Genomic DNA, 24,781 nt, shown 5'->3' with positions numbered 1-24,781 from the left:
TGACCAGCTCCCACATTGCCTTTACTTCAGTCACAGTGTGTCCTTTCAGCTGAAATGCTGAGAACTGAGATGCTGAAGTATGGATCCTCATTGGTGTGGGGTTTGAACTGTTCCTTTTTCTTTGCTAATAGCTCACATTCTCAGAGAGTCATAAGGTGTCATAGGGATGTGTGGATCACCGCTGCACTCCCCTGGAATGAAATGTTAAATTACTGTGGGTTCTATGGCCTGAAAAAGCTGTGGGGCATCCAATGTAAGCAATGGACTATGCAGGAGTAGGAAGTTCTACTCATGTGTAAAAAAATCATGACTCCAGATGACGGTTAAATATTCAGTGGAGCTATTCCCACGATCTGCAAAAATCGGGCTAGGAGAACCTATTCCGATTTTTGCAGATCATCGGAACCACCGGGCTCGGCTGTGAACCTGATAGTTCTAGAGCGGGTAACCCGCTCAAGAACCCCTGCCCCAAAACCAGGTTTGCGGAGCGAGTGCTCCACAAACCTAGTTTTCCAGATCGTGAGTAGCCGCGGTGTGGCTTCGTGCCATGCCTACTCATGAGGAGACCCCCAGAGAGGAGGCGAAAAGTTGCCTCCCGGCTCCAGGGGTCTCACCAGCATGCCCTGCACACTCGTGCAGGGCATGCTGGAGCTTGTGGGGGCCAATCGACCCCCACTCCCCCCAGCCCCCGCCGGCTCCATCTTGGAGCTGGCAATTGTATGGGCAGCCGATTCAGCCGCCCAGGGCTCCCTCCCTGCTTGTGAGCGGGGAGAGAAGGCTTAGCCCACTCTTCCCACTCACTGCCACAAACCGGGTCTCACGGATCGTGAGACCCGGTCCAGTGTGTTAAAGTGATGTGAAATTGTTAAAGAAGTGCTTTTTGCTGAAAAAAATTGTTAAAGAAGTGCTTTTTGAGACCATTTTAGTCTCAAAACGTACATTTGCAGGTCAACAGGAGGGAGAACAAAGTCATTTTCTGTAGAAGCTTCAGAAGTTCTCATCTTCCAGGGAATTCCCTTAGGAGCAGTGTTCCCTCTAAGAGGGAGTCCCAGATATTCTTGACTACAACCCCCAGCATCCTCAGCTGCAATGGCCTTTGGCTTGGGATTATGTGGGTTGTAGTCTACAACATCTGGGAATCCCTCTTAGAGGGAACACTGCTTAGGAGGTTCAAAAGATCAAGCCAGGAAAACAGAAACTTAAGTTACTGCCCTTCTGATCAGTCAGAATCTTGAAGGGGAAGTGAGACCTGGATTATTTAAGGCAGAATGAGATATAGGAAGTACAGAAGATCAAGACAGAGAGTGCTGAAGAAGAGGTGGCTTTTAAAAAAAAGATGGGATCAAGAATGAAACAAAGGAACACAGATGTGCTGGAAGGAACTCTTTGGTTTTAGAACGTGGCTGAAGTAGTATATCCATATAGATAGGATTAGCTGGATGTGTTTCTCCACTGTCATTTTTATACCCCTACTGCTCTTATGGTAATGCAAAAGATGCTTTAGAATTTTTCTTGTTCTACAACTATGTTTATTGATGTTTTCCGCAGACTCAATAGTTTTTAAAAGTCTTTGTTATTTACTGTGGTATATGAAACTTTGTTTCCAACTCCACATCTAATTATTATCCAACTCTACTTGGTACAAGTAGTTTGGCTAAGCCATTAAAAAAATATTGAATGGTAGAGGGCTCCTTGATGGAAGCAACCAGACTAAAATGCAAAGTCTTTGATGGCAGTGTGAAGGCAATAAGAGGAGAGAATCAAGACGCAAGATATGAAAACTGTTTTATTTTGCTTCCTTTACCACTCATGGTTCAGGCTACTACCCAGACCATGACACCACCAGTCAAGAGTCACTGGCTGGCATACTGTGCAAGGTATGTCATCCTAGTAATGTTGTGTGCATGCAAGCAGCACAGCTGCAAGATTTGCGCAGTAATCTTACACTAGAGGACGCCCATTGGAAATATTGGGCTTACTCTTGTGTGACAAAATTGTACAAATTTTGTGTTTGCACAGCTATGCAATTTGCATGCACACAACATTACTGGGATGATATACCCTTGCACGATAGGCCAGCCACTATCCTCACTACTTTCACAGAAAATAAATGTTTATGACAAACACATGACATACTACATTCAAACTCACTGAAAAAATAAACCCTTCTGAAATATTTTACTCCTTGTGTAAACATATTCAATGTGTTTATATCATATTATACAAACACACACATACAGACACACATGTGTATGCGTGCATGTGCATATGAGTTGACTATCCTCCAAATAGGCTTCAGGAACAATCCATTTAGAAGCTTTCCTGCAGAGGCCTCCTTGAAATGAATTTGAGTTGCATGAGCATGTGCAGAATAACTTTGTGGTAATTTGGGACCTCAGGAGGGGTTTTGATCTTCATTTCACTGGGCAATCATGGGAAAGTCAAAAAATCCTGTTTTCACCCACCTCCTGTAGAATACTAGAGCCATAAACTGTTGTATGAACATGGCTCCTAGACTGATGCAGATATGTACTGTATCTGAAGCTGCTTAGCTGCTAGAAACTGACAGATCTCCATTGCCTCTAAAATCTTGAAAAGGTCTTTAGCTAAGCTATTCTAATTCAAACATGCCTCCATTCTGATTAACCATATACAGTCATGCAAGAACACCTGAATGAAGTGTGCATATATTATTCATCTTTACCAAACCTTTAAATAATAAACTCTATTCACATGACCATCTGGGCGCATGTGGCATTGGGAAGCATTTGCACTGGAGCCCTTTTGCTGGCCAATCACATGCACCCACTGATATGCAGGATTTGGCTTTCAATGGGCCAGTTTGGATGATACATCCTAATTCATGGGAGAGGAACATGAGCACAAATGTTTTCCCTGTCCACTCAGTGAGCCATCCCAATGCCATCTAACTGTCTGGGATAGTATTTACTACATATTTAAGGGTTGTTTTGTTGAACTGCTCCCCGCACAATTAGACAGCAGCAGGATGGTGCAGTGAGTGTGGGTAGAGCCAGGTGCTCTCATGGTTGTCCCCAATGCACTTAATTGCAATGGTTGGAATATGATCTGTTGTGGCCAAATGTGTGTTTATTTATCCTATATACTAGGGAGGTGCATACACCTGGCCTGCCCCAGGTTGGGGAACACCAGGCTTTTTAAGAGCTTTTTCCAGCAGCCACCACACACTGTATGGTCACATATAGTAGATCCCAATATAGAAGCCTTCCTAAAGATGTGAGACAATTATTTTAAATGTCCAACACGTCCTTCAGTTGCACTATCAAGCTTTTGAAAATTACTTATTAATAACTTCATTTGCCCTTCTGCCTTTTAACATTTTCATAAATAGCAACTGCATCCTGATGATCAGGATCAGAATTGAGATCATGGCAGGAGGGACCATTTATTGAACCTACTATGTTTTCTTCTACTCTGTGGTATTATCATACTCAATTATCTTCTTTATTGAACTTACTCTATTGTCTCAATTTATGATCCCAGTGATAATTGCTATTTGCTTTGGGATAGAAGCTGCCTAACTGCTGTGTAAGAAATAAACAACACAAGGGCAAACAACATGATTAGCATCACATCTAGTTTGATCCTGTTACCTCCTCTTTTTGTGTTACAGATTTCTATACTTCATGTGTATTTGCTTACTCCCTATGTTCAGTGTTTTTTTAAAAAGCTGTGCTGGTCAAAAGTTCACAGTTCCTCTTCTACAGTTTGGTTTGTGAGGAAGAAGAGTTGTACTGGTTAAATTTTGGAGGGAAGAAAGGGTTTGATTTGACTGGATCTATTTTAAAACAATAGAGGGCTCTTGGGTTGTTTTGATTGGTTTGTTTAGAAAAATTGGAAGGGGAAAAGAGAATAAAAGGAGGCTTGCCTGCAGCAGAAAGTTAGTTCAAGTGAAGGAGTTCAAGGAGTACAAGTTCCAGTTGAGTGGAAGCTGGAGTCTTGGTGAGCCAGGAGAGAGGAGCTGCTGAAATTAGAGCTGAGGAATCATTGGGAGAGTTGAACTGAAACTCTTCGGAGCACTGAATCCTTCTCAAAGCAGCTAAAGCATCAGTCTGGAATTGAACCTCCATAACTGGATAGAAAGACCAAGACCTGAGGCTAAGAAAGCCAGGCTCGCTGCAAAAGCTGACTAGAGGTAATCATAGGAAGATTCCTGGTAAGGACTCTGAGTTAGGACACAGTATTAGGTGCAGGTTAGTTTTTCTCATATTGTATTTGTTCCTTATGTTCATTTGGCTACTGTTTCTTTGTACTAAAATTTCCAAAAGAACTACTGTTTAGGATTGAACTGTTTCAAAGTAAGATTTCTCACTTTTTGAATTTAACAGACTTCCCCACCCATGCTTAGAAACCTTTCCACCCTACCTACCTTTGAAGGAAAGAGAGGTTCAGAAGGCTGTTTTAGTAGACACAGCCAGAAAAAAATACAAGTCTACTTGGTGGCAGCAGTGAAGCTTAAGAGCACAGGGCTGGTTAAAAATTGGGCCGTGACAGGTCCTTAGGCTTGGAGTAATAATTGTAGTGCAATCCAAGGTTGGAATGTGACCCATGGGTTTCTTCTATGGGGTAAGGAGGGGGAAAAATCACCCTGTTTATTTTTCCACAGTTATGCTTCAGAAAGCAAAAATTACTTTTTATATCCTTGCATACAGGTCCAATAGACCAATAGAGCGTAGAGCATAGATCAATAGAGCATATTGCCAAGTACATATCTTTAGAGGAGGCTGGAGTGCTTGGAAGAATCACAATGGCAGTTTAATTGGTCAATGTGAAACACCAATATTGCACCTACCCCAGTAGCTTCTTGTTAGAGAAGGAAAACATAAATTTATTGTCCTTATTTCCTGATAGTGGTGTCTTCTCCAATTTGTGTTCCTCTTCCATTTTTAGTAATGAATCAGGTTTACTGTTCTGGAAATGAGGGTAACAACATTTCAGAATAAAAATGGTTATTTTAGCTGTGAGGGTTTGCTTCTTCTACTTTTGCTTGGATAAGCAAAATGCTAAGGTTTGGTTAAATACTCAGATCAGATGGCACATAAATTTGTACAAGCACACAGGCAGCACTGTATATACCCAAATCTTGCTGTGAACAGGGATATACTGCAATCGTATAAACCACTAAAAAGCAAAACCAAGTATTTAGGATCCTCTGAAAGAGCTGCGTTGCAATCCAAAACTGTCCAGCAAAGAGGGTACTGCAACAGCCACCATTCTCAGATGCTACACAGCTGCAATGCATACAGTGCATCAGGTCAGGGTGAAGCAGAAATATTATAGGAAAGGACAGTAGTTCTCTACAGTCTTAAAAATCAGTTTGAGGACAGCCATATGCATTCTGAAAATGGAAGGCAGCTCTAGCTTAAAGGATTATAAGGGAAGCAGAAAGGCCCATTTGGGGTGGCGACAAGTAATACCTACCTTTTCAGTTACTGTTTAAAACAAGAAAAATGTCTGAGACCACAGGGCTAGGAGGATGCTTAACAAACCTGCTGCACCCTGGGACTTCATGGGGGAGGTAATGATATTGGAAAAGCCCATGACGTTGAACCGTACAGTTCTGCAGAAGTGTGGGATTGCGCCAAGGGAAGTGGCTCCCATCTCTTCTCCAGTGTGCATGTGTGTGTTGCGTGCATGAGAATGAGGCCTCTATGTGCCTGAGATAGAACAGTCAGTAGTTATAATGCAAATGACAGGAAATCCCATCAGGATTTACATGCCATACTAGGCACCCTACACTGAGTTAATTCTATTTATCTTTGTGATGTTTCACTGAGATCCTCTCTTGTACCTTAAATTTTAGTAGAAGTGAACTGGACATTTTTCATGAACATTATTGCCCAGTATTAAAAACAAACAAACAAACAAAAACCCCTTTGGCCATTTTTCTGTGAGTGGGAACTTGAAATGGGTCAAGGGCAGAGTCACTTTGATACAGACAAATTTGTCCTTATTCTAAATTAGCTTTGTGATAATCAAGTAGTCAGAGCCAATCAAATATATGGAATTGCTCCATCATTACACACATTATACGATTCCCTGATTGATTTGAATTAGGCTGACATCCAAATGAAGGACCAGGAAAATGGGAGAAGCACTGGTATAGCACCAATGCTTCTGAAGAGTTCCAGACTAGCACTACATCAGCACTAGAGTGTGTGTGTGGGATGGGGATTTAAATGATCTCGCCTCCCCCTGAAAGCCAGTTTGTCATCTAAAAACATTCTTGAAGGCTGCACGAACCTCAGGGGCATATTTTCAGGTGGCACAAAGTGCTTCCTGGCAAAGGGGAGTTCATCAAAATTTGGCCCCAGCACTGAACTAGAAAAGGTACTGAGTTAGTTGAACTTTTCAGAACCACTGGTCTTCTCCCATTGCACCGGTACTTTATGAGGATGTCAGCCACTATTGCCAGCAAGAAGAGAAGTCAGTTTTTCAAAATGAAAATAAATGGTGCCAAAGCAGCTATAAACTGGGACAGTGAACAGGTCAGCAGAAAGCGTTTTGTCGCCAAGCCCCACTTTGCACCAAAACTGTATGTATACATTCATCTGAGTTGTTACACCTCAGCACTGCAATCAAACAGCAGTAAAAGTACAGGCAAGAGAGGCCATACCTTATATTTCCATTTTGCTTCTGTTTTGGTCTTATTCTGCTCTCGAATTTCAAATTTTTCCACCTCATTTTGCTTTTCAACAGGTTCTTTATCAGGGGTACTCAAAGCATTCTTTGCCACCTGTTTCAAATAAACAAACAACAAATAACTTAGGAGGACCAAACCTACAAAACATACTTGCCTATTGTAAATTACTATATTTAAAGACAAGGATTGTAGAATAGAACAATATTGGACCTCTGAAAAGTATACAGTGTACTGTGCTTGATTGGCCAGCAAACTCGCCTGACCTGACCCCATAGAGAATCTATGGGGCATTGCCAAGAGGATGAGAGACATGAGACCAAACAATGCAGAACTGCTGAAGGCCGCTAATGAAGAATCCTGGTCTTCCATAATACCTCATCAGTGCCACAGGCTGATAGCATCCATGCCACGCCACATTGAGGCAGTAATTGCTGCAAAAGGGGCCCAAACCAAGTACTGAATACATATGCATGCTTATACTTTTCAGAGGTCCAATATTGTTCTATTCTTCAATCCTTGTCTTCTTGGTTCCATGTAATATTCTAATTTTCTGAGATTGTGGATTTGGGGTTTTCATGAGCTGTACGCCATGATCATCACAATTATAACAAATTAAGGCTTGACTTATCTTGCTTTGCATGTAATGCGTCTGTCTCATATATCAGTTTCACCTTTTAATTTGCATTACTGAAATTAATGGACTTTTGCACGATATTCTAATTTTCCGAGTTTCACATCCATCTATCTATCTATCTATCTATCTATCTATCTAAAATAAGTCTTTAAAGACTTTTGTCAGAGATGGAGAGCCTCTTATTTCAACAGGGAGCACATTCCAGAATCTCTAGGCAGCAACAGAGAAGGCATGCCCTTGATCAGCCACCAGACGAGCTGGTTATAACTGCAGACGGACCTTTCCGGAAGATCTCAATGGGCAATGGGGCTCATAGTGAAGAAGATGCTCTCTTAAATACACTGGACCTAAGTTGTAAGGGCTTTATAGGTTATAACCAGCACTTTGTTTTTTGCCCGGAAACTGATTGGTAGACAGTGTAGTTCTTTTAATATAGGAGTAATATGGTCTCTCCGAGATGATCCAGAGACCAACCTAGATACCACATTCTGTACCAACTGCAGTTTATGGACTATGAACAATGGCAGCCCCACACATAGTGCATTGCAACAATCAAGTCTGGAGGTTACCAGCATATGTACCACTGTTCTGAGATCATTTATCTCAAGAAATGGATGCAGCTGGCATAGCAGCCGAAGCTGATAGAAAGCACTTCTGGCAACTGCCTCAAACTGAGATATCAAGGAGAGGTTTGGATCCAGAAGCACCCCCAGACTGTGTACCTGTTCCTTCTGGGGAAGTGTGAACCCATCCAGAACTGGCAGATCACAATTGTCTCCCGAGTTCCAACCTCGACACAGTTCTCTATCTTATTTGGACTCAGTCTCAGTTTATTATTCCTCATCCAGAGATAACATTCTTGATTTTTGCTCTGCTAAACTAATACAACTATATCTCTCAAAGATATGGGGTATTTGGAAAAACCCTTTGGAAACTTTGGAAAAATCTCTTTCTGAATATCAAAATCCCTCATGTGTGCCATCATCAGGCATCTATGGTAAAAACAAAAACAAAAAGCATATCAGCACCAAGTCAGAAAATTGGCTGTGTGACTCAACCCTGAGCCATTCCATCTTGATAGGTAGAATAGCTCTGCTTACCTTTCCCTTCTTTGGTGTTTCAATCTTAGTTAGGGCCTCTTTTGTGTGAGCCTCCAGAAGGTCTAAATTAGGAATGGCTGGTGGGGGAGCTTCTTTTGCTTTCTTGCCTTTTTTCTTCCCTTCCCCCTTGACTTTGGGTGTTTTGGGTGGCTTGGGGGGTTTTGGTGGCTTGGGGGGTTTTGGTGGCTTGGGGGGTTTGGCTAATTTGGAGGGCTTGGGAGTTTTCATTGCTTTTGGAGTCTTTTTCTTAGTGACTTTTTCAACTGGTGGTGGTGGTGGAGGTGGTGATGGTGGTGGTGGAGGTGCCGGAGGTGTCCGTGGTGCCGGTGATGGTATTTCCTCTTTTTCCACTGGGCTGACTTCCTCAACATTCACATTGGCACTCACTTCAGGTTTGTTGACTTTCAAAGCATTCTACAGAGAAAAGAACACAGTTTTCAAAAACCAATACTGGATCTATACAGAGTACAACTCGGTCTTCATAGGGATTTCCTAATTTTTCCTGAAAAGGCAAGAACAGTGCTACTGAAGTCTTTGGAAAAATTTAAAACTGGAATAAAAAGGGGCATGCTACTGTATTGTGGCATGATTCATATGCTGCCAGAGTGACAAAGTTACTGCTTATCCATGGCTCCATCCAGTGTTGCTCCAGTAATGACAACATGGGGGGGGGGAATGGAAGGGGGCAAAATAACCAAGGAAGATCACTTCCTGATCCAGCTTCTGATGCTGATGTGGGGTTCCTAAGTGATCGTATCACATGGCTTCTACATTTGTAAATTTTTGGTATGGAATGGAATGTTGCATGGGGGAAATGGCAAACATGCTAAATTCTTGTAACATAAGAACTCACCTAAGTCAATGACAAAGGCTGCTTTTACATATAATACAGTCCACCCAAGTTAGCTATTCTCTGGATGGTAATTTATGAGTGGAGTCTGTGATATATATTCTTCCATTCCTAAACATTGACTGACTAACCAATTACTTCTAACTAGTTTTATTCTGTAAAATGCAGGTTGTATGTATCTGCATCTATCATATTTTTATTAGGGATATGCATGAACAGGTTCAGTGCTTCTTTTCTGGAGCGCCAAACCAGTTCAAATGTCCGGTGTTCAAGCTGGTACGGAGGTGGGGGGGTCCTTTAAGGGGCAGGGAGGGTGCCCTTACCTGCCCCGTCATTTGCCCCCGCCGGCGGTCTCCCCAAAAGCACTGGTGCAGGGCTGCAGAGTACCTCCCTGCAGCCCCGGTCAGCATCATCCCGGAAGTAGCCAATGTACGCTGCAGCCCCACACCAAAGCTTTTGGGGAGAGCACTGGCGGGGGGGAAGCAGCAGGGCAGGTAAGGGCACCCTCCCTACCCCTTAAAGGACTCCCCCCCTCCTCCCAGGAATGCATGAACTAGTTCGTAAATATCCCTAATTTCTACACTGCCTGACATGTGAATCCCTAGGCAGTGTACATAAGTTAAAATACAATATTTATTTAAAAAATAAATACTTAAAAATAAATATTTATTTATAAATAGTTATAAAAATATAAATATTTACAAATTCTTTTAATATATATATATAAAAACAGGACAAAATCATTAAAACAATTATGATATAAAATCAATTAAAATTAATTAAAAACCTGGGAAAACAGGTGCATTATAAGGGTCTTTTTAAAAACAGCCAGAGATGGAGAAACTCTGATTTTAACAGAGTTTAACAGGGAGTGCATTCCTGAGCCCCGGGGCAGCCACAGAGAAGGCCCAGTCCTGAGTAGCCACCAAATGATCTGGTGATAGCCATAACCAGACCTCCCCAGATGCTCTTAATAGGTGGCACGGTTCATAATAAAGTAGACACTCCATTAAATACCCTGGCCAAAGCCATTCAGGGCTTTATAGGTAATAACCAGCACTTTGTCTTTCACTTGAAAACATATCGGCAGCCAGTGCAGCTCATTTACTATTGGTGTTTTATATTTTGTTGGGTTATCTTGGAGACCAGCCAGGCTGCTGCATTCTGCAACTGTAGTTTCTGGACTATCTATAAAGGCAGCCTCACATAGAGAGCATTACAGTAGTCAAGTCTGGAGGTTACCAGCATATGTACTACTGTTTTAAGGTCATTTTCCTCCAGAAATGGGCATAGCTGACATTTCAGCCAAAGCTGACAGAAAGCACTCCTGGCCGTTGCCTCAACTTTTGGATCCAGGAGCACTCCCATGCTACGTACCTGACTTTCAGAGGGAGTGTAACCCCATCTAGAATAGGCAGATCTAAACCATGTCTCAAGATCTGAACTCTCCACAGTAAGTATCCCTGTCTTATTTGCATTCAGTTTCAGTGAAATTGAATTCAGGAAAGACTACCCTGAATTGATATTTTCACTTTATGGACTTAAATTGCAGTTCATACCATGCACTGTTGTTGCACTGCACCAACAGTGCAGTTTGCAGGTCTGTCAGTTTGACAAGCCTTTAGGAAAGAATACCCACGGCAGGGTATCTTTTAAAAGAGTTACATACTGAGGCTGTTCTCATGAGCAGCCTAACCTAGGCTATAGAAGCCCAGCTTGGGGTAGGCTGCGCATGAGAACTGCGGGGATCAGGCCCAATCGCGGTGGGCAGCGCTGCCTAGCCTCGTTTTTTAGCCCGGCTGTTACCACTGCTAGTGAATGCTTCCTTAACCCGGGCTTGCTGCTCGTGTGTGAGCGCAGGCTACTTCCAGCCCCGCTGTACACAGAGATGGGAGCCTAGAGCGTCTATCTCTTGGGGGAATTCATGCATGTTGTGTGGTGCATTGTGGGATTCCCAAAGGCCAGGGCGTGTCATCCCAGCCTCCGGAGCTGCGCCACACAGTGCTGCTTGTCTGGGAACACTCCCTGCACTCCCAGAATCATAACATCATTCGTTTGGGGGGAAGGTAAGTAAAACAAGCCTTCCCTGCCATCCACCCGACTGGTCGTGTGAACAACCTCACTGTTATATATTTTTTAAAACCAGCAAATTGAATATCAGCAAGTCAGGATATATTTACTTTCTCTCATACTCGGTATAAGATACTATATTTGACTTTCATAGACTTCTATGGCAAAATATAAAGATGTGACCAATTATAAATAGTTCAGGAATTTGTTATATAGTTACATATTTAGAAATGCATCTTCTATCTGGAAAATGATTATTACCTAATTATAATGTTAAGTGTAGAATGTTTTTTATTTTGTTTTTATGTATCTCAAGAATTCTATGAGATGTATCTCATTATGTATCTCAAGAATTCTTTCTTTTTGCAGAAAGAATAGAAAGAAAAAGAAAGGAAAGCATTCCTTTGTTTAAAATGCTAATCAGTTTTAAGGGAATACATTTCAAATTAATTTGCATGTTATATGGAAAACAGAATTACATCTTTCCCCCCAAGGTAAAAAGAACAGTTAAAGATGTACAATAAAAATTAACAGTGTATAACTAATTAAGCATTATCTATGTATGTAGTCATTTTAATAATCTTCAAGATCCACATTCTATATGCATGCCATACAAGGTAAATTCTACCATACAAAGTAGGAAATATTTTAGTAGCCCTAGATTTGATTTCACTAGGCACAATCCAAATCACTGTCATCTAAGCACACTTAAATGCCACTGATTTCAATTAGATTTAAATATGCTGACACCCCTCGCCCATTGCATTACCCCAAGTCTGCCCTAAAACTGCTTGAGAACTAGGGTAAGCTAAATATGTAAGAAGAGAACAGGGGATATGGAGGAATATAAGGTGCTGAGGTCCATCTCTTTCTCTGGGCAACCTCTAAACATTGAATCAAGATTTATGGCTGTTCCTTCCTCTTCCAAAAAGGAAGAGGATCATGCAGGTAATTGTTGGTTTGGAATAAGTGTTAGCAAGTCCATCCTTTAGAAAGAGAAAGTAACTTTTTGACAGTGAATGGGGAAATTAAGGAAGAAATTAAAACTAATGAAAGAATACCAACCTCACTTAATCTTATTTCTTTGGCAAGATCCTTAATAAGTTGTGCTGGTTTAAAATTTTCTGGGAGTTCATCTTCATGGTCAACTAAAGCCTGAAATAGAATAAAGCCAAACACAAAGACTCAGAAAAGTTTCAAAAGAACTTACCGTGCCATGTTGTTAAACTCATGCAAGACTAACGTTATGGCACACTTCAGTTCAAAGGAGACACAAATGTGTTTTTTATCCCATCTATGTCATTCAGGACAGTGGACAACAAATGTCAATTTATCCTTATCCTAATCAAAGGCTGGTTTGGATAATACCTCACCTACTGGGGGAAAAACATGCTCTTATGATGTCTTCACTTCTTAATCAGGTCTTAATCAGGTAGGCAGGTCAGGTGAAATATCATCCAAACCAACCCAAAACTGTGTTCCAAAAAGTTGCATTCATCTAGTAACCTGTACAAATTCTTCATTTGTTTCACATAGTTTATTCAACTTTGTAGACATGGGAGGGCAAGAAACTCCTGGAAATACTAATCTGATCTTTAGCTTCTGAGACTTCACAAGGCATTGCCTACATACTTCCAAGCAGTGGCGTAACTAGGGAAAACGGCGCCCAGGGCAAGCACTGAAATTGCGCCCCCCCGCCGCGCCCCCAACATACATCTGACTGACACACATGTTTCAGAAAACTTTTATTTTAAAAATTTCAAAAATTTCAAAAATTACCAATATCATACATGTGGCCAAGCTCCTATCTAACACTTCAGATTTATTTTTTAAAACTATCCAAATTGTGGGGCTATCATTAATTTGTTTGGATAGCTCAGGTTAAAATGCTGGAAAACGACAAATTTCAGTATGCTCGGGCTCATGAAATCCCCAAATATTATGCGGAGTTGTACTTGGAAAAACTAAAAGAAGTGCCTGTCTAATTCTCTGCTATGCATTGTAGCATCACGATTACATAAGTTTTAAAAATAAATGGAGAATTTGACTTTTCCCAGATACTCTGAAAATAATTAAACGATATGCAGAGTAAACTGTGTCACTGCTTGGAATATATTCTAGTATTTCAGAAAGACAGTAAAAATGAGAGAAAGAGCAAGAAACTCCCAGTGGGCCTTAATACTAAGGATTTCACATTGATTCAAAGACAAACTGACCATTAATAGCCATATTATTAAGACATCACATTTAACTCACTTATCACAAGAAGCATAGTAAGAGCAAATGGATACAATCTTAGCTCATAAACTTCAGCTCAGTATTCACACAAGCCCTTATTCTCTGTACATAGTGCCAATCTGAATATGTGTACAGTGACATATTATATTAATTTTTTTAAAAAAAAAATTACCTGTAGCCCCTTCGGGGGACATCTTAAAGGCTGTGGGGGGTCTGCAAAGTTTCCCCCTCCTCCCACTGGCCTCTAGGGCCTCACAGGCACCATTTGAGCATGTGTGGTGGTCATTTTTTAAAATATATATATATTTAAAATGGCCGCTGAAAACAATATGGCCACTGTGCATGCTCAAATGGCCTCTGTGAGGCACGGCATGCCCTAAGGCCTCACAGAGGCCATTTGAGCATGCCCAGTGGCCATTTTGTTTTTGGTGGCCATTTTTAAAAAATTATTTAATTTTAAGAAATTGCGCCCCCCCTTCAAGTGGCGCCCGGGGCACGTGCCCCCCCCGCCCCCTATAGATACGCCCCTGCTTCCAAGCCTATCGTTGCAGCAACAATGATTATAAACTTTTTTTAACAAAAGCAAATCTGAGATTCTCAGGGTGCTAAATTCCACACACAATAGCCATTTCCTTGGTTTTCTGATGCACGTGCAGAATTGCGGTTTGCATCTGGAATACGTAGTTGTAAAATGGATAGACATTCTGAGGTAACATATTGAGCCCTTTCTCACGAGAAGTGAGAAAGGGCTACCCTGTTTGCAGGGAGGAAGCCTGAAAGGGCTTACCTCCCCATAGATGATCATTCCACCATCCCTGGGCAGGCGGATCACCCACCCAGACAAGCACTGGATCCTGCTGGTAGCTCTGAAAGCTGGAGTGCCGGGATGCACCGCTGTGCTGCATGTTGGCCCGCCCCGGAGCTCCAATAATGCACCACACAAGGGCATGGTGGATTATGGGGATCCCCCCTCCAAGTATGCCAGCCACAGCAGCTTGCAGATGCAGCTGACACATGATCAAGTCCTCACTCTCCTAACCTCATTTTGAAAGGTGGCTCTGTAGGCGGGTTTGCCACTATGGTGCCGCAGGGATCAGGCCCAATCCTGGTGGTTCACACACATGTGAAAAACTGGGTTGGGCTCCCTTAGGCCAGTTTTGCATGCACGTGTGAATAGTCTCATTATGTTATACTTTTCCTCCTACTTGCTTGTTCTCTTTTTCAATAAGAAAAACTTGTAAATACTTTGCTTGTAAATACTTTGCTCCTCCTTGTGGAGGAGTTAACACTAGCTAAATTTGCATTTGTGTTCTTGGAAAGTCTCAAATTGCTTATTCAGTGGCGTCACCAACTACCTGCTGAAAGGAGTTTTTGTACCCTGTACTAGGACAGAAGATTGCCTCCAATGTCAGTACCTGTTCTTTATGCTAGGATTATGACTGTAGGAACCAGAGGATAATAAAGCCAAATTTTTCAGTCATGACCAAGTTCATAGTATTTATATTAATCTTTCATACCACACATAAAATAAATGCCAACTACGTAACTTATATTACACCATGTACCTCAATTTTTAAAATGCATCATCATCTTTGAAAGGAAGATGCATCTCTGTAAAACCCATAATTGCAATATATTAACTCACAATTTACATATATTAGCAAGCAGAAATTGATCATAGCTCTGTGGTGCTTGTTCATTGCATGTTTACATGTCTGTGAGTCTCCTTTAAATATGGACACACAGATACATAAGCTCAATTCAGATGCATAGAGATGAGCACTAAATCGTAGCTTGACAAGCAGAAGTGCTAATATGGGCTTCTGTGCTTCTCCTGTCACTTTTTATCTTTCTTTGCTGGGCTGCTGTGTTCCTTCTCTCTCTCTTCCAGTGTTGCAATAAACATAGGTTTATGCAACATCCCAATTGGGCAAATTATGGTTGTCACTAATCATAAGGGGTATGCAGACATTCCACACATTCAGTGACTATGTGAGGGTGGAGTGGGATTTCACCACTGGCTATGCCTTTGATGTGCATGTGTTCCCTGACAGTATAGATTGGGAACTGTTATTGCTGCCCCAGAGTTCCCAAATATGTGGAATCAGGCCTATCGTCAGCAACCAGAGACCCATGGTCAGCAGATATGCTGGTGTTGGAGACATGGCCAGATGCACTATCTTGCTCCCCCTCACAAGGACATGGGGGGTGGGAGCCATGTGGACAGAACTATCATTTACCTTGAAACCAAAAATTGAAACCCAATGATAGGAGGCTCAGGAATGAACAGCAGGCTCAAGTGATCCCTCCTTTCCTTCTCTACCTGCAGTCCGGGCTTGGAAAGTTGCCTTAGACCATACTTTGCCAGTTCAGATATAATGGCAAACTATAGTCTCATTAAATCACAATGCAAATCAGCTGCACAACAGGAGGATGGAAGAGACAAAGGGAGGAAGAAGTGACTCAGCTAGTTACCCATTGGGGCTATTCCCACGATCGGGAAAAAGCGGGCTAGGAAAGCCTAGCCCGATTTTTCCCAATCGTCAGACCCACCGGGCTTGGCTGCGAGCCTGGTGGTTCTGGAGCAGGTAACCCGCTCAAGAACCCCTGCCCCAAAACCAGGTTTGTGGACCAAGCACTTCGCAAAACTGGTTTTTGTAATCGTGAGTAGCCCCAGCACGGCTTCGCACTGCACCTACTCACGAGTAGACCCCTGGAGAGGAGGCAAAAAGCTGCCTCCCAGCTCCAGGGGTCTCCCCAGTATGCCCTGCGCACTCACGCAGGGCATACTGGAGCTTCCGAGGGCTGCATGGCCCCTGAGCTCCCCAGCCCCTGCCGGCTCCGTCTCGGAGCTGGCAATCATGTGGGCAGCTGATCTGGCTGCCTAGGGCTCCTTCCCCGCTCGTGAGTGGGGAGAGTGGGCTTAGCCCAAATGAGTCTGGGGTTCAACTCCGCTTACCGCCCCAAACCGGGTCTCAGAGATCGTGAGACCCGGTCCATTCTCAGTCCCTCCAAACCAGGGTTTGGAGAACTGTCTGAATTTAGCCACTGAAAAGCAGGTTTTCCTGTTTGAAGAGACTGCTGAACAAAGAAAAGGAAATAAAGAGGGCAAAGGACTAAAGCGTCATTTGTTCCCACTTCACTTCCCCCACAATTCTATGCAGGCAGTTTATTATTAAATATGAACTAAAAATTTGGATGTATCCAGTTTAAATTCATCAGTATTTTCTAACTCTCCAATTCACATCCAGACACTAAGACTAACACACTGAAGACTCTGGGGCCATTCATACAACTAGGTAGGTGGGGGAGCGGTGGGTGGGGGGAAGCCTATGCAAACGATCCCTTCTCCCCAGATTACCCATTAAATGTTTCTGGGAGCATGGACCCCAATCCCAGACAATCTGCTACTGCGCCTGGCAGCGCAGAGTTCCATAGGCTGGGATGACACAACCTGGCCCCCAGGTATCTCACAATGCACTGTGTGTCAAGTGCGGTGCATTAGGAGATTCCCCCAGGATATGGGGTCTCTAGGCCACCTTCTCTGTCTCTCCTCGGGTTGAATGCAGCCCGAGGAGACACACAATCCCAGAGCCTGGGTTAACAGTGCACTGGAACCGTTAACCCAGGCTAAAAGCAAGGCTAAAAAGCCACATCAATCCCAGTGGTTCTCAAGTGCAGCCTAACCCAGGCTGGGCTCTCCTAGCCTGGCTTAGGCTGTGCATGAGAACAGTCTTACTAACTTTCAAAAGTGGTAACACTTTGAACTGGTTTTGATACATTTTATGAAGAATAATATCAAATCCATGTTTGATTTAAGTTGATCTTAAAGAAAATAACTGAAATTAATGTTTAATGCACACTTCTCTGAAACTCAGGGCCAGCATCAGCACTCAGCACCTTGGCAAATGTTGGAGCACCAACATGCCGGAAGGGCCCTCTGACAATGATATCTGTACTGCCACTGAGGCCCCTACATTTTTTGTGTTTAGGGCGGAGTTCACTTCTGGTTCAGGTACAAGACAAAAATGCAAATGAGTCTGGGGTTCAACTCCAGTTCACTGAAAACAATGTGCGTGAACACTGTATGGCTGCACTTGAGGAAAGCCATTTCCTACTTTGCAGTGAGGCCTGTGGGACCCAGTTGCAGAAGGCAAAGAAGGTGGAGAAGAAAATGGGCAGATAGCAATGGAGCTACAGCATCTTTGTGACCTACATGAGGTTGGGGAGGTGTCTGTGCAACCTCAGCCTGAACATTCTACTACTGCTGCCCATGAGAATGTGAGCCATACAGGGAAACTGTGACTAGAAAGAGCCACTAAGGTTGCTCACAAGACCAAACAGGGGTATGCTGGGGAGTGGGGGGAGTCAGGATCCTATTTGCCTTCACCCAGACAAGCAGATATGGGCTCTACTGCCCCTACACTCAGATGAGCGGCACTGTGGCGAGCCTGGCAGCAATCACAAACAGGGGGTGGAGAAGAGAAAGCCAGCCCCTCAGACTTCCCACAATGCACCACACAAGCGGCAGAAAAGCTGCTTGCTACCAGGCCTCTCCTTCACCCCCCACCCCGGCTCTATAACTAAAATGGCTGCCAACAGCCCAGGAGCAGTTACCGGTAGTGCAAGGACGCACACGACCTGAAAGTGAGGTAGGAGGTGCATACTGTCCTCCTACCTCACTTTCAGCCTGGGTTCCAAACCACGGCTACCCAGGGGAGGAGTGGTGTGACCAAGAGCGATCTCAGCATTTCACATGACCATTCCAACATGGGGCAGCCCTATCGTATGGTTGTATGAACGACCCACTGTTTTGTTGTTGAAGTGACTGCACTTGGCGCAACTGCCCTGAGGATAGGGTACATCAGATAGGATACATCTCCATTAGGTCTGCTACTACAATAATTCAGTTGTTCTGCCTTTTTTGTTTTTATCTTTGTCAACAAGAGCACTTCAGGAATCTGTCTTCCCATGGTAGAAGCAGAAAGCCATCTGGGAAGGTTCTCTTTTATTTGGCGAATGCCTTCCTGGCCCCAGAGAAGCCTGTCCTAGCTGCCATACTTCCTGTGAGCTAGGAAACAATATGTCCTGGTTCCTTTGTAGTTAGGATTTCTAGGACTATTGGTCCTCCTATCAAGAAACCTGCTGTCTTCCCCACCCCCTTTTCTTTGATACAATGAAAAATCTATAAAGCAGAAAGCCGTACCTGCTTTTTAGTCCAAGACCTAAAAGCCCCGTTGAGAATTTTTGCTCCCTGGACTAAATGGGAAGGAGGCTGCTTTCCTGCTTTGTGCAATCCTAAGCAAAGAAAAGAACACAATGCCAATCAGTTACAGTTTTAATTGTAGATTCCACGTATGTAACCTTGCCATTTTATAAAGCAGCACTTGGTAGACAAGTGGGCAACATGAAAAACGAGTGGTGTGGATAGCCTACGAAGGTTCTTCAGGGAGAGTGGGCTTCGTCCCTGCAGATGATCAGGCAGCTAGCCCTGGGCGGCCAGACTGGCCACCAACACAATTACCAGCTCTGTCACGGAGCCAGTAGGGGTGGCGGAGTGCGAGGCATTCTGGGGAGAACCCCGTGCCAGGAGGCTTGTTGCAGCTTCCCAGTAGGGGTTCTCCTCATGAGTCACTGCAGCGCAGAGCCACCCCATGGCGACTCACGATCGAACAAATTGGGTTAGCGGAGTGTGCTCTACACGAACCTTGTTTAAGCGGAAGGGCACTTAGGGAGGTTGGCTGCCGGGAGCCGCATGGCTCCCACTGCAGCATGCTCCCTTAGCCCAGTTTCTCCTGGTCATGGGAATAGCCACTATGACTAAAATGGTAGTTCCAAAGGTTTTGTTTTTCTTTCTCTAAGGTGGCATACCAAAACTGCATGTCACTGACTAAAATGACATTCTGTACCTGTCAGAAATAATCAGATACCCATATGGAATGTAAAGCTTGATTACAAATTTAGAAATCTGAATTTGAAATTTCAAAATAGATGAATTTTCAATGTGAATTTTGCTCAGGTATGGAAAAATTAATTCTGACATTCAAACAACAAACACTTCAAATGAAAACTTGAAGTGCACCAATTCCACATTTTTAGATGAATCCAATAGATTGTGTTCTGATCAAGTTGATTTTACTCCCTCAGGCCTCACTTGTTGATCCCACCCTGTTTTTCATCCCATTGCTTCCTAATTCTTAGGGCTAATATCCTGAAAATATACCCAGAAGGAAATATAAGTTATCTGATTGTTTACATAGGATACATTCCCATAACTCCAAAGCCACCCTTCAGCTGTACTCTCTGTCATTGAGAAGTTCAATGTAAATGTTAAGCCAAAAGAAATTTCAGAATATTATAATCCGAGTGAAAACTATTTAAGACTCAATTCACACAACCATGTTTATTCTATAATACAGGAGAAGCTCGCTATTTGCGGGGCCAGCACTCGCGGTTTTGTGTACCCACAGTCGGGGAATTAGTACCCAACCTCGGTATACACGGGCGAAAGCAGAGAAAAGGGTTAAACCCGCATATCCATGAGTTGGGAGTGGCCATAAAAGTCCTCAGAGGTCATTTCCAGCCACTTTTTTGACTCATTTATGGCTCATAATGGAGGCAAAAAAATTTGGCCCTGTGAGTGATGGTGCAGCACAGTAGGGTTATGGTAGGGCACCCTGAAGGGCCATTGGGGGGCTATTGGGTGTGATTGGGGGGAATGGGGCAAACCTTGCAATTTTTGGCCATTTTTTGGTGGCCAGGAACTTAACCCCCCGTGATTCCCATTGCCCTAATGCTCTGTTATTCATGGACACACTATCTGCAGGGGCCCCCACAGAACAGAATCCCCACAAATAACAGGGTTCTCCTGTAACCACAACTAAAAAGGTAGCTTGCTTTGCTATGACTTAATTTGGATCTATTTGACCTGAGTACATCATTAGAAAAGTGCTCTTTCTAAGCATAGGAGGGTTATGTAGTTTAAAAATGTCCAGATGTGACTGCCAGGGTAAGTATTAAGAGAAAATAACATTATGCTACGGCATGTTACAGAACAAAAAACAGAACACTTTTATTTACCTTTAAATGATTCTAGCAGGTATTTTCCTGTGTACCAACATGCTGTTTCAAAGTTGGGAAATTGGGTTAAGCTGACAATTTTTAATCGTCGTTCAACTTCATACGCTCTATGAGACATAATAAAAATGAATTTCAGTTGAACAAATCATAAGCAGCTTTATAAATAAAAAAAGGAAAGTATCTCTCAACATTGCAATGCAATGTAACTGCTGTGTGGCTTTGTTTTCCAGGTGCTTCTAATCAACTAAGCTGTCATAAATTCTCAGCTGCTCTGAAGATGACCAGCATAAATGGAAACATAAGTTCTTTTTATATAATATTTGCTTAACTGAAGGAAACAGCTATCACAATATACCACAGCGTTCATTACAATACAAATGACAAACTGCACAAAGGTACCACAAAATTATAAAGCATATTACAATGCCACATTTCCAACATATATTTCAATACTCATTCTTAGAAAGACTTATATGCAAATTACAGTTAATTATACAGAGGACTAGAAAATAGTGAGCATGAGTAGAAAAGATGTAGGAAATATTTGGAACCAAGTCTAGGACAATGGCCTGTATCAAAAAGTGACTTGGGTTTGGGAAGAGGCATTTTAGATTTAGCGCAATTTTGTGAAAGGCTCTTGCGTTTTTGAAAAGCCATTTTAGATTTAGCACTAAATAAGAAATTGAGGGTTGTTGCATTAGTGCAAGGAGAAGCTTGCACAAGACTTGCACAACATTGCCTACATCAGGGATTCTCAACGTTGGGTCTCCAGACATTCTTGGACTTCAGCTCCCATAATCCCCAGCCTCAGTGGCCTTTGGTTGGAGATTATGGGAGTTGAAGTCCAATAACATCTGGGGACCCAACGTTGAGAATCCCTGGCCTACATAATCTAAGGAGCTGTTGCCAAGGCAAGACAAGCACTTGGGCTTCCCATAGTGCATTGATGTTGATAAATGTAATGCAGGTGGGTTTGCACTGTAGGAAATATTACAGATACTACTCAGTTCTGCAAATTCTTCTTTCTGCTAGATCCCTTGTGCAACATCTGTGGAACTCTGCTAGTAGAACTTCTATTAAGTATGGACCCATTCCATAGTAAGTAGATACCCTAAATTGTTTAATAAGGGAATTTTCTATGCATCTTGATGCTGATGCTTATAAAAAGGTGTGGCTGCATATCATTAAATAAAGGCAAATACAAGCTTCTTACCTCATCTGCATTTCAACACTTAGGCTATGTAGAAAATGTCCTGCAAAGGCTAGGCAGTCAACAGGAGTTAAGGTTGCATAAATCCATCCTGCAAAAGACAGAGGGGAAAGATGTCTGCTTTAGAAACAGAATTGTAACCTTTGGCCTTGATACTGTAATGTCTCCTCTTTGTATTGTGAAAATATGTATTGGGACTTTCTGGAGAGTCATACAAACCTAAGTGGTTTTTGGAAACACTGTAAGGGTGCTTACAGTGTAGGGTCTCAGCTGACTTTGCCTGTACCTGGAGACTGTATTGCCTCTGTCTTCTTGGCCCCCCGACTGCGTGAGTCCTCGGGCCCACCCGTGGCCAGCGGGAAGGGCCGACAGCATGGAAGTTAAGTTACTCACAATTCCCATATATTTTTAGAGCACAAGTGAAGATTGAAAGCATCTTAACTCTGATCTTAAACCAAAGGTGGAACTGTAACAGCGGCGGCTGGTGCAGGTGCTGCCAGGGGACGGGAGTGGGAGGCATCTTTAACTGTAAATTATTAGATGCTTATCTCTCTTTTGCTGCACCTGAGAGCTGTTCAGAGTAGCGGTGCACCACCCAGCACCCGCCACTCAACTGGCTGAGGCTATTTGTGTAGCCAGCAAATGGCCTCCATGCATGTGTAGAGGCCAGCTGAGTGGTGGAGCTGATCCTCTGCCGCAGTAGGTGCTGGGCACCGCGCCAGTGCTCTGAACACCTTTCAAGTGCAGCGGGAGGGCAGGTAAGCACCTACTACTTTACAGTTAAAGGTGTCTCCCTCTGCCGCCGAATTGTAAACCACAGAACTTTATATTATTGCATCTCACCAATGAGTTACAATGCCAGAATTTAAATCAAAACATATATTTGGCACATGCATTTTAAATGTAATTCTGTATCCAATCTTTTTGGTTGAATTAATAAATCAAAAATCTTTGTAACTGATGAAAAAAGAACCTGAATTAATTAAGAAACACTCCCCCCCCAAATGTTAATTCTTTTAAATTCTTTTAAGTAATTCTTTGAAATATTACTTGTAAAAACTACAGGTGGCAAGCACCACAGTCTTATGCAAATATATGCAGATGTAATGGATGAGCCAAAATTTCTTTAATTGGGTGACAGTTGTACATGTAATTAATAGCAACATTCCCACCTGTTGGGATAAAAAGTGTTTGTCCTTGTTTAACTGTACATTTGTAACATTTATCCACTTGGTCGGCAAAAAACATCTCACTGTGATTTGCTGCTGACTGCCAGCGTTCATACAGAGAAATGTTCGCAGAGGTTGGCTTGATGAGATAAAATATTTTTTCTCCCTGAAATAGAAAAGATGCTCTTGTTATCCAAAGGAGTTAAAACCATTTATTATAGTTGCTGAATTGCATATTATTTAAATTAACCACCTATACACTCCTCCTTTACCAATAATGCATTGGCATGATGTGAGTCACTGTCATCTTTAACAAGTAGTTTCTGGGGTTTACCCAGCAAAAGCAATTGCCGATTACAGACATGTAAGTGGAACCACTGGAAAATGGAGGTTCTTGTTAAAGCTTTCAGAAGTTAGCAGTAACTGCTCTTCCCATTAAGAGGCTCCTCCTAATATAATGTTCAGCCACAATATACCCTCCGGTAACTACTTTCATTATGACTTAGTTCTGCCCTCTGGGCCAGGAGAAAACTATTATACCTATTTTCAGTTATGACTGAAGGATAGAGGAGGCCTCTTGCTCTTGTATGATAAAATGCTAATGGATGACAAAGAGAAAGTGGGGTTACTTGGCTCCTGTTCCGCCCTTTTCATTGTTCTTAGCATTCTGCACCAGCCTCAGCTTGTTCTGAGCTTTAGCTTCCAGACACTATCCCTTGAAGTCTTGACTACTTGTCTCTATTCATTTTTGGTGGCCTGTTCTTCAATTTCTGTTCTAAAATTCTGTTGTTGTTTTTTTTAAAATTGGCCCATCACTAAGTTTTGTGCAGCTACACTGGCTTTAAAAAAAAAAAAAAAAGATAGTGGTTTGGGGCGGTGAGCGGGCTAAGCCCGCTCTCCCCGCACATGAGCAGGGAGGGAGCCCTGGGCTGCTGGATCGGCCACGCACACGATTGCCGGCTCTGTGATGGCGGGGCTGGGGGAAGTGGGTGCCAATCAGCCCCCACAAGCTCCAGCATGCACTGCACAAGTGTGCAGGGCATGCTGGCGAGACTCCCTGAGCGGGGAGGCAGCTTTTCGCCTCCCCTCCAGGGGTTTCCTTGTGAGTAGCCACAGTGCAGAGCCGCAGCTACTCATGATCAGAAAGCCTGGGTTTGCGGAGCGCTCACTCCGCAAACCCACTCCGCAAACCCAGGCTACCAAAGCGGGTGACCTGCTTGTAAGCCACCAGGCTCGCCTCCACTATTTGTGTTGGGTTTTTGGGGACAACTTCAAGTTCGCAGTAAAACCTCCTAGTACACCTGCGGTAAAGTCTTTGTGTATAAAAGTCCCAGGCACATCAATCACTCTCCTCTGCCAGGTGGCTCCATCACACTTACAGCTTTTGCCTGAAAAGGAGAAGACTGTAAATGTGATAGAGGACACTTCAATGAGTGGGAGATGGGGGCGCCCCAGTCTCCATCACACATACAGCCTTCGCCTCTTCAGATAAAAGTTGTAAGCTTGACAAAGCCACCCAGCAGATGGGAGTGGTTGATGTATCAGGCAGGACTTTCATCTCATTTTTGGAGGCTCTACTTGAGTACAGCCTCTAGGCATGTGCATGAGCTGGTTTGATGCCTCCTCTGGGAAGCGCCGAACTGATTTGCATACCAGCGTTCAAACTGGCTTGGCGGAGCAGGGAGAGTTCCCTTTAAAAGCAGTTAAGGAGCTCCTTACCTGCTCGTCCCCGGCCCACCACCTTTCTC

At 43.1% G+C, this 24,781-nt stretch overlaps 1 protein-coding gene across 1 annotated transcript in view; it reads right to left on the bottom strand.

Moving 5' to 3' along the window:
- Nucleotides 1-24,781, bottom strand: part of PHF2 (PHD finger protein 2) — a 187,472-nt gene that overhangs the window by 41,168 nt on the left and 121,523 nt on the right. Inside the window, exons 7-14 of the mRNA XM_053297988.1 lie at nucleotides 23,037-23,199; nucleotides 21,868-21,955; nucleotides 20,655-20,761; nucleotides 18,781-18,872; nucleotides 12,402-12,491; nucleotides 8,417-8,830; nucleotides 6,656-6,775; nucleotides 4,832-4,950 (exon numbers count right to left, since the gene is read on the bottom strand). Coding sequence (XP_053153963.1) covers nucleotides 4,832-4,950; nucleotides 6,656-6,775; nucleotides 8,417-8,830; nucleotides 12,402-12,491; nucleotides 18,781-18,872; nucleotides 20,655-20,761; nucleotides 21,868-21,955; nucleotides 23,037-23,199 — 1,193 coding nt within the window. The remainder of the gene's footprint in view (nucleotides 1-4,831; nucleotides 4,951-6,655; nucleotides 6,776-8,416; nucleotides 8,831-12,401; nucleotides 12,492-18,780; nucleotides 18,873-20,654; nucleotides 20,762-21,867; nucleotides 21,956-23,036; nucleotides 23,200-24,781) is intronic.

Source organism: Hemicordylus capensis, chromosome 2 (genome assembly GCF_027244095.1).
Source record: "Hemicordylus capensis ecotype Gifberg chromosome 2, rHemCap1.1.pri, whole genome shotgun sequence".
Taxonomy (NCBI): Eukaryota; Metazoa; Chordata; class Lepidosauria; order Squamata; family Cordylidae; genus Hemicordylus; species Hemicordylus capensis.
Note: the sequence above shows the minus strand (reverse complement) of the source record. Positions and strands in the feature narration are given on the sequence as shown.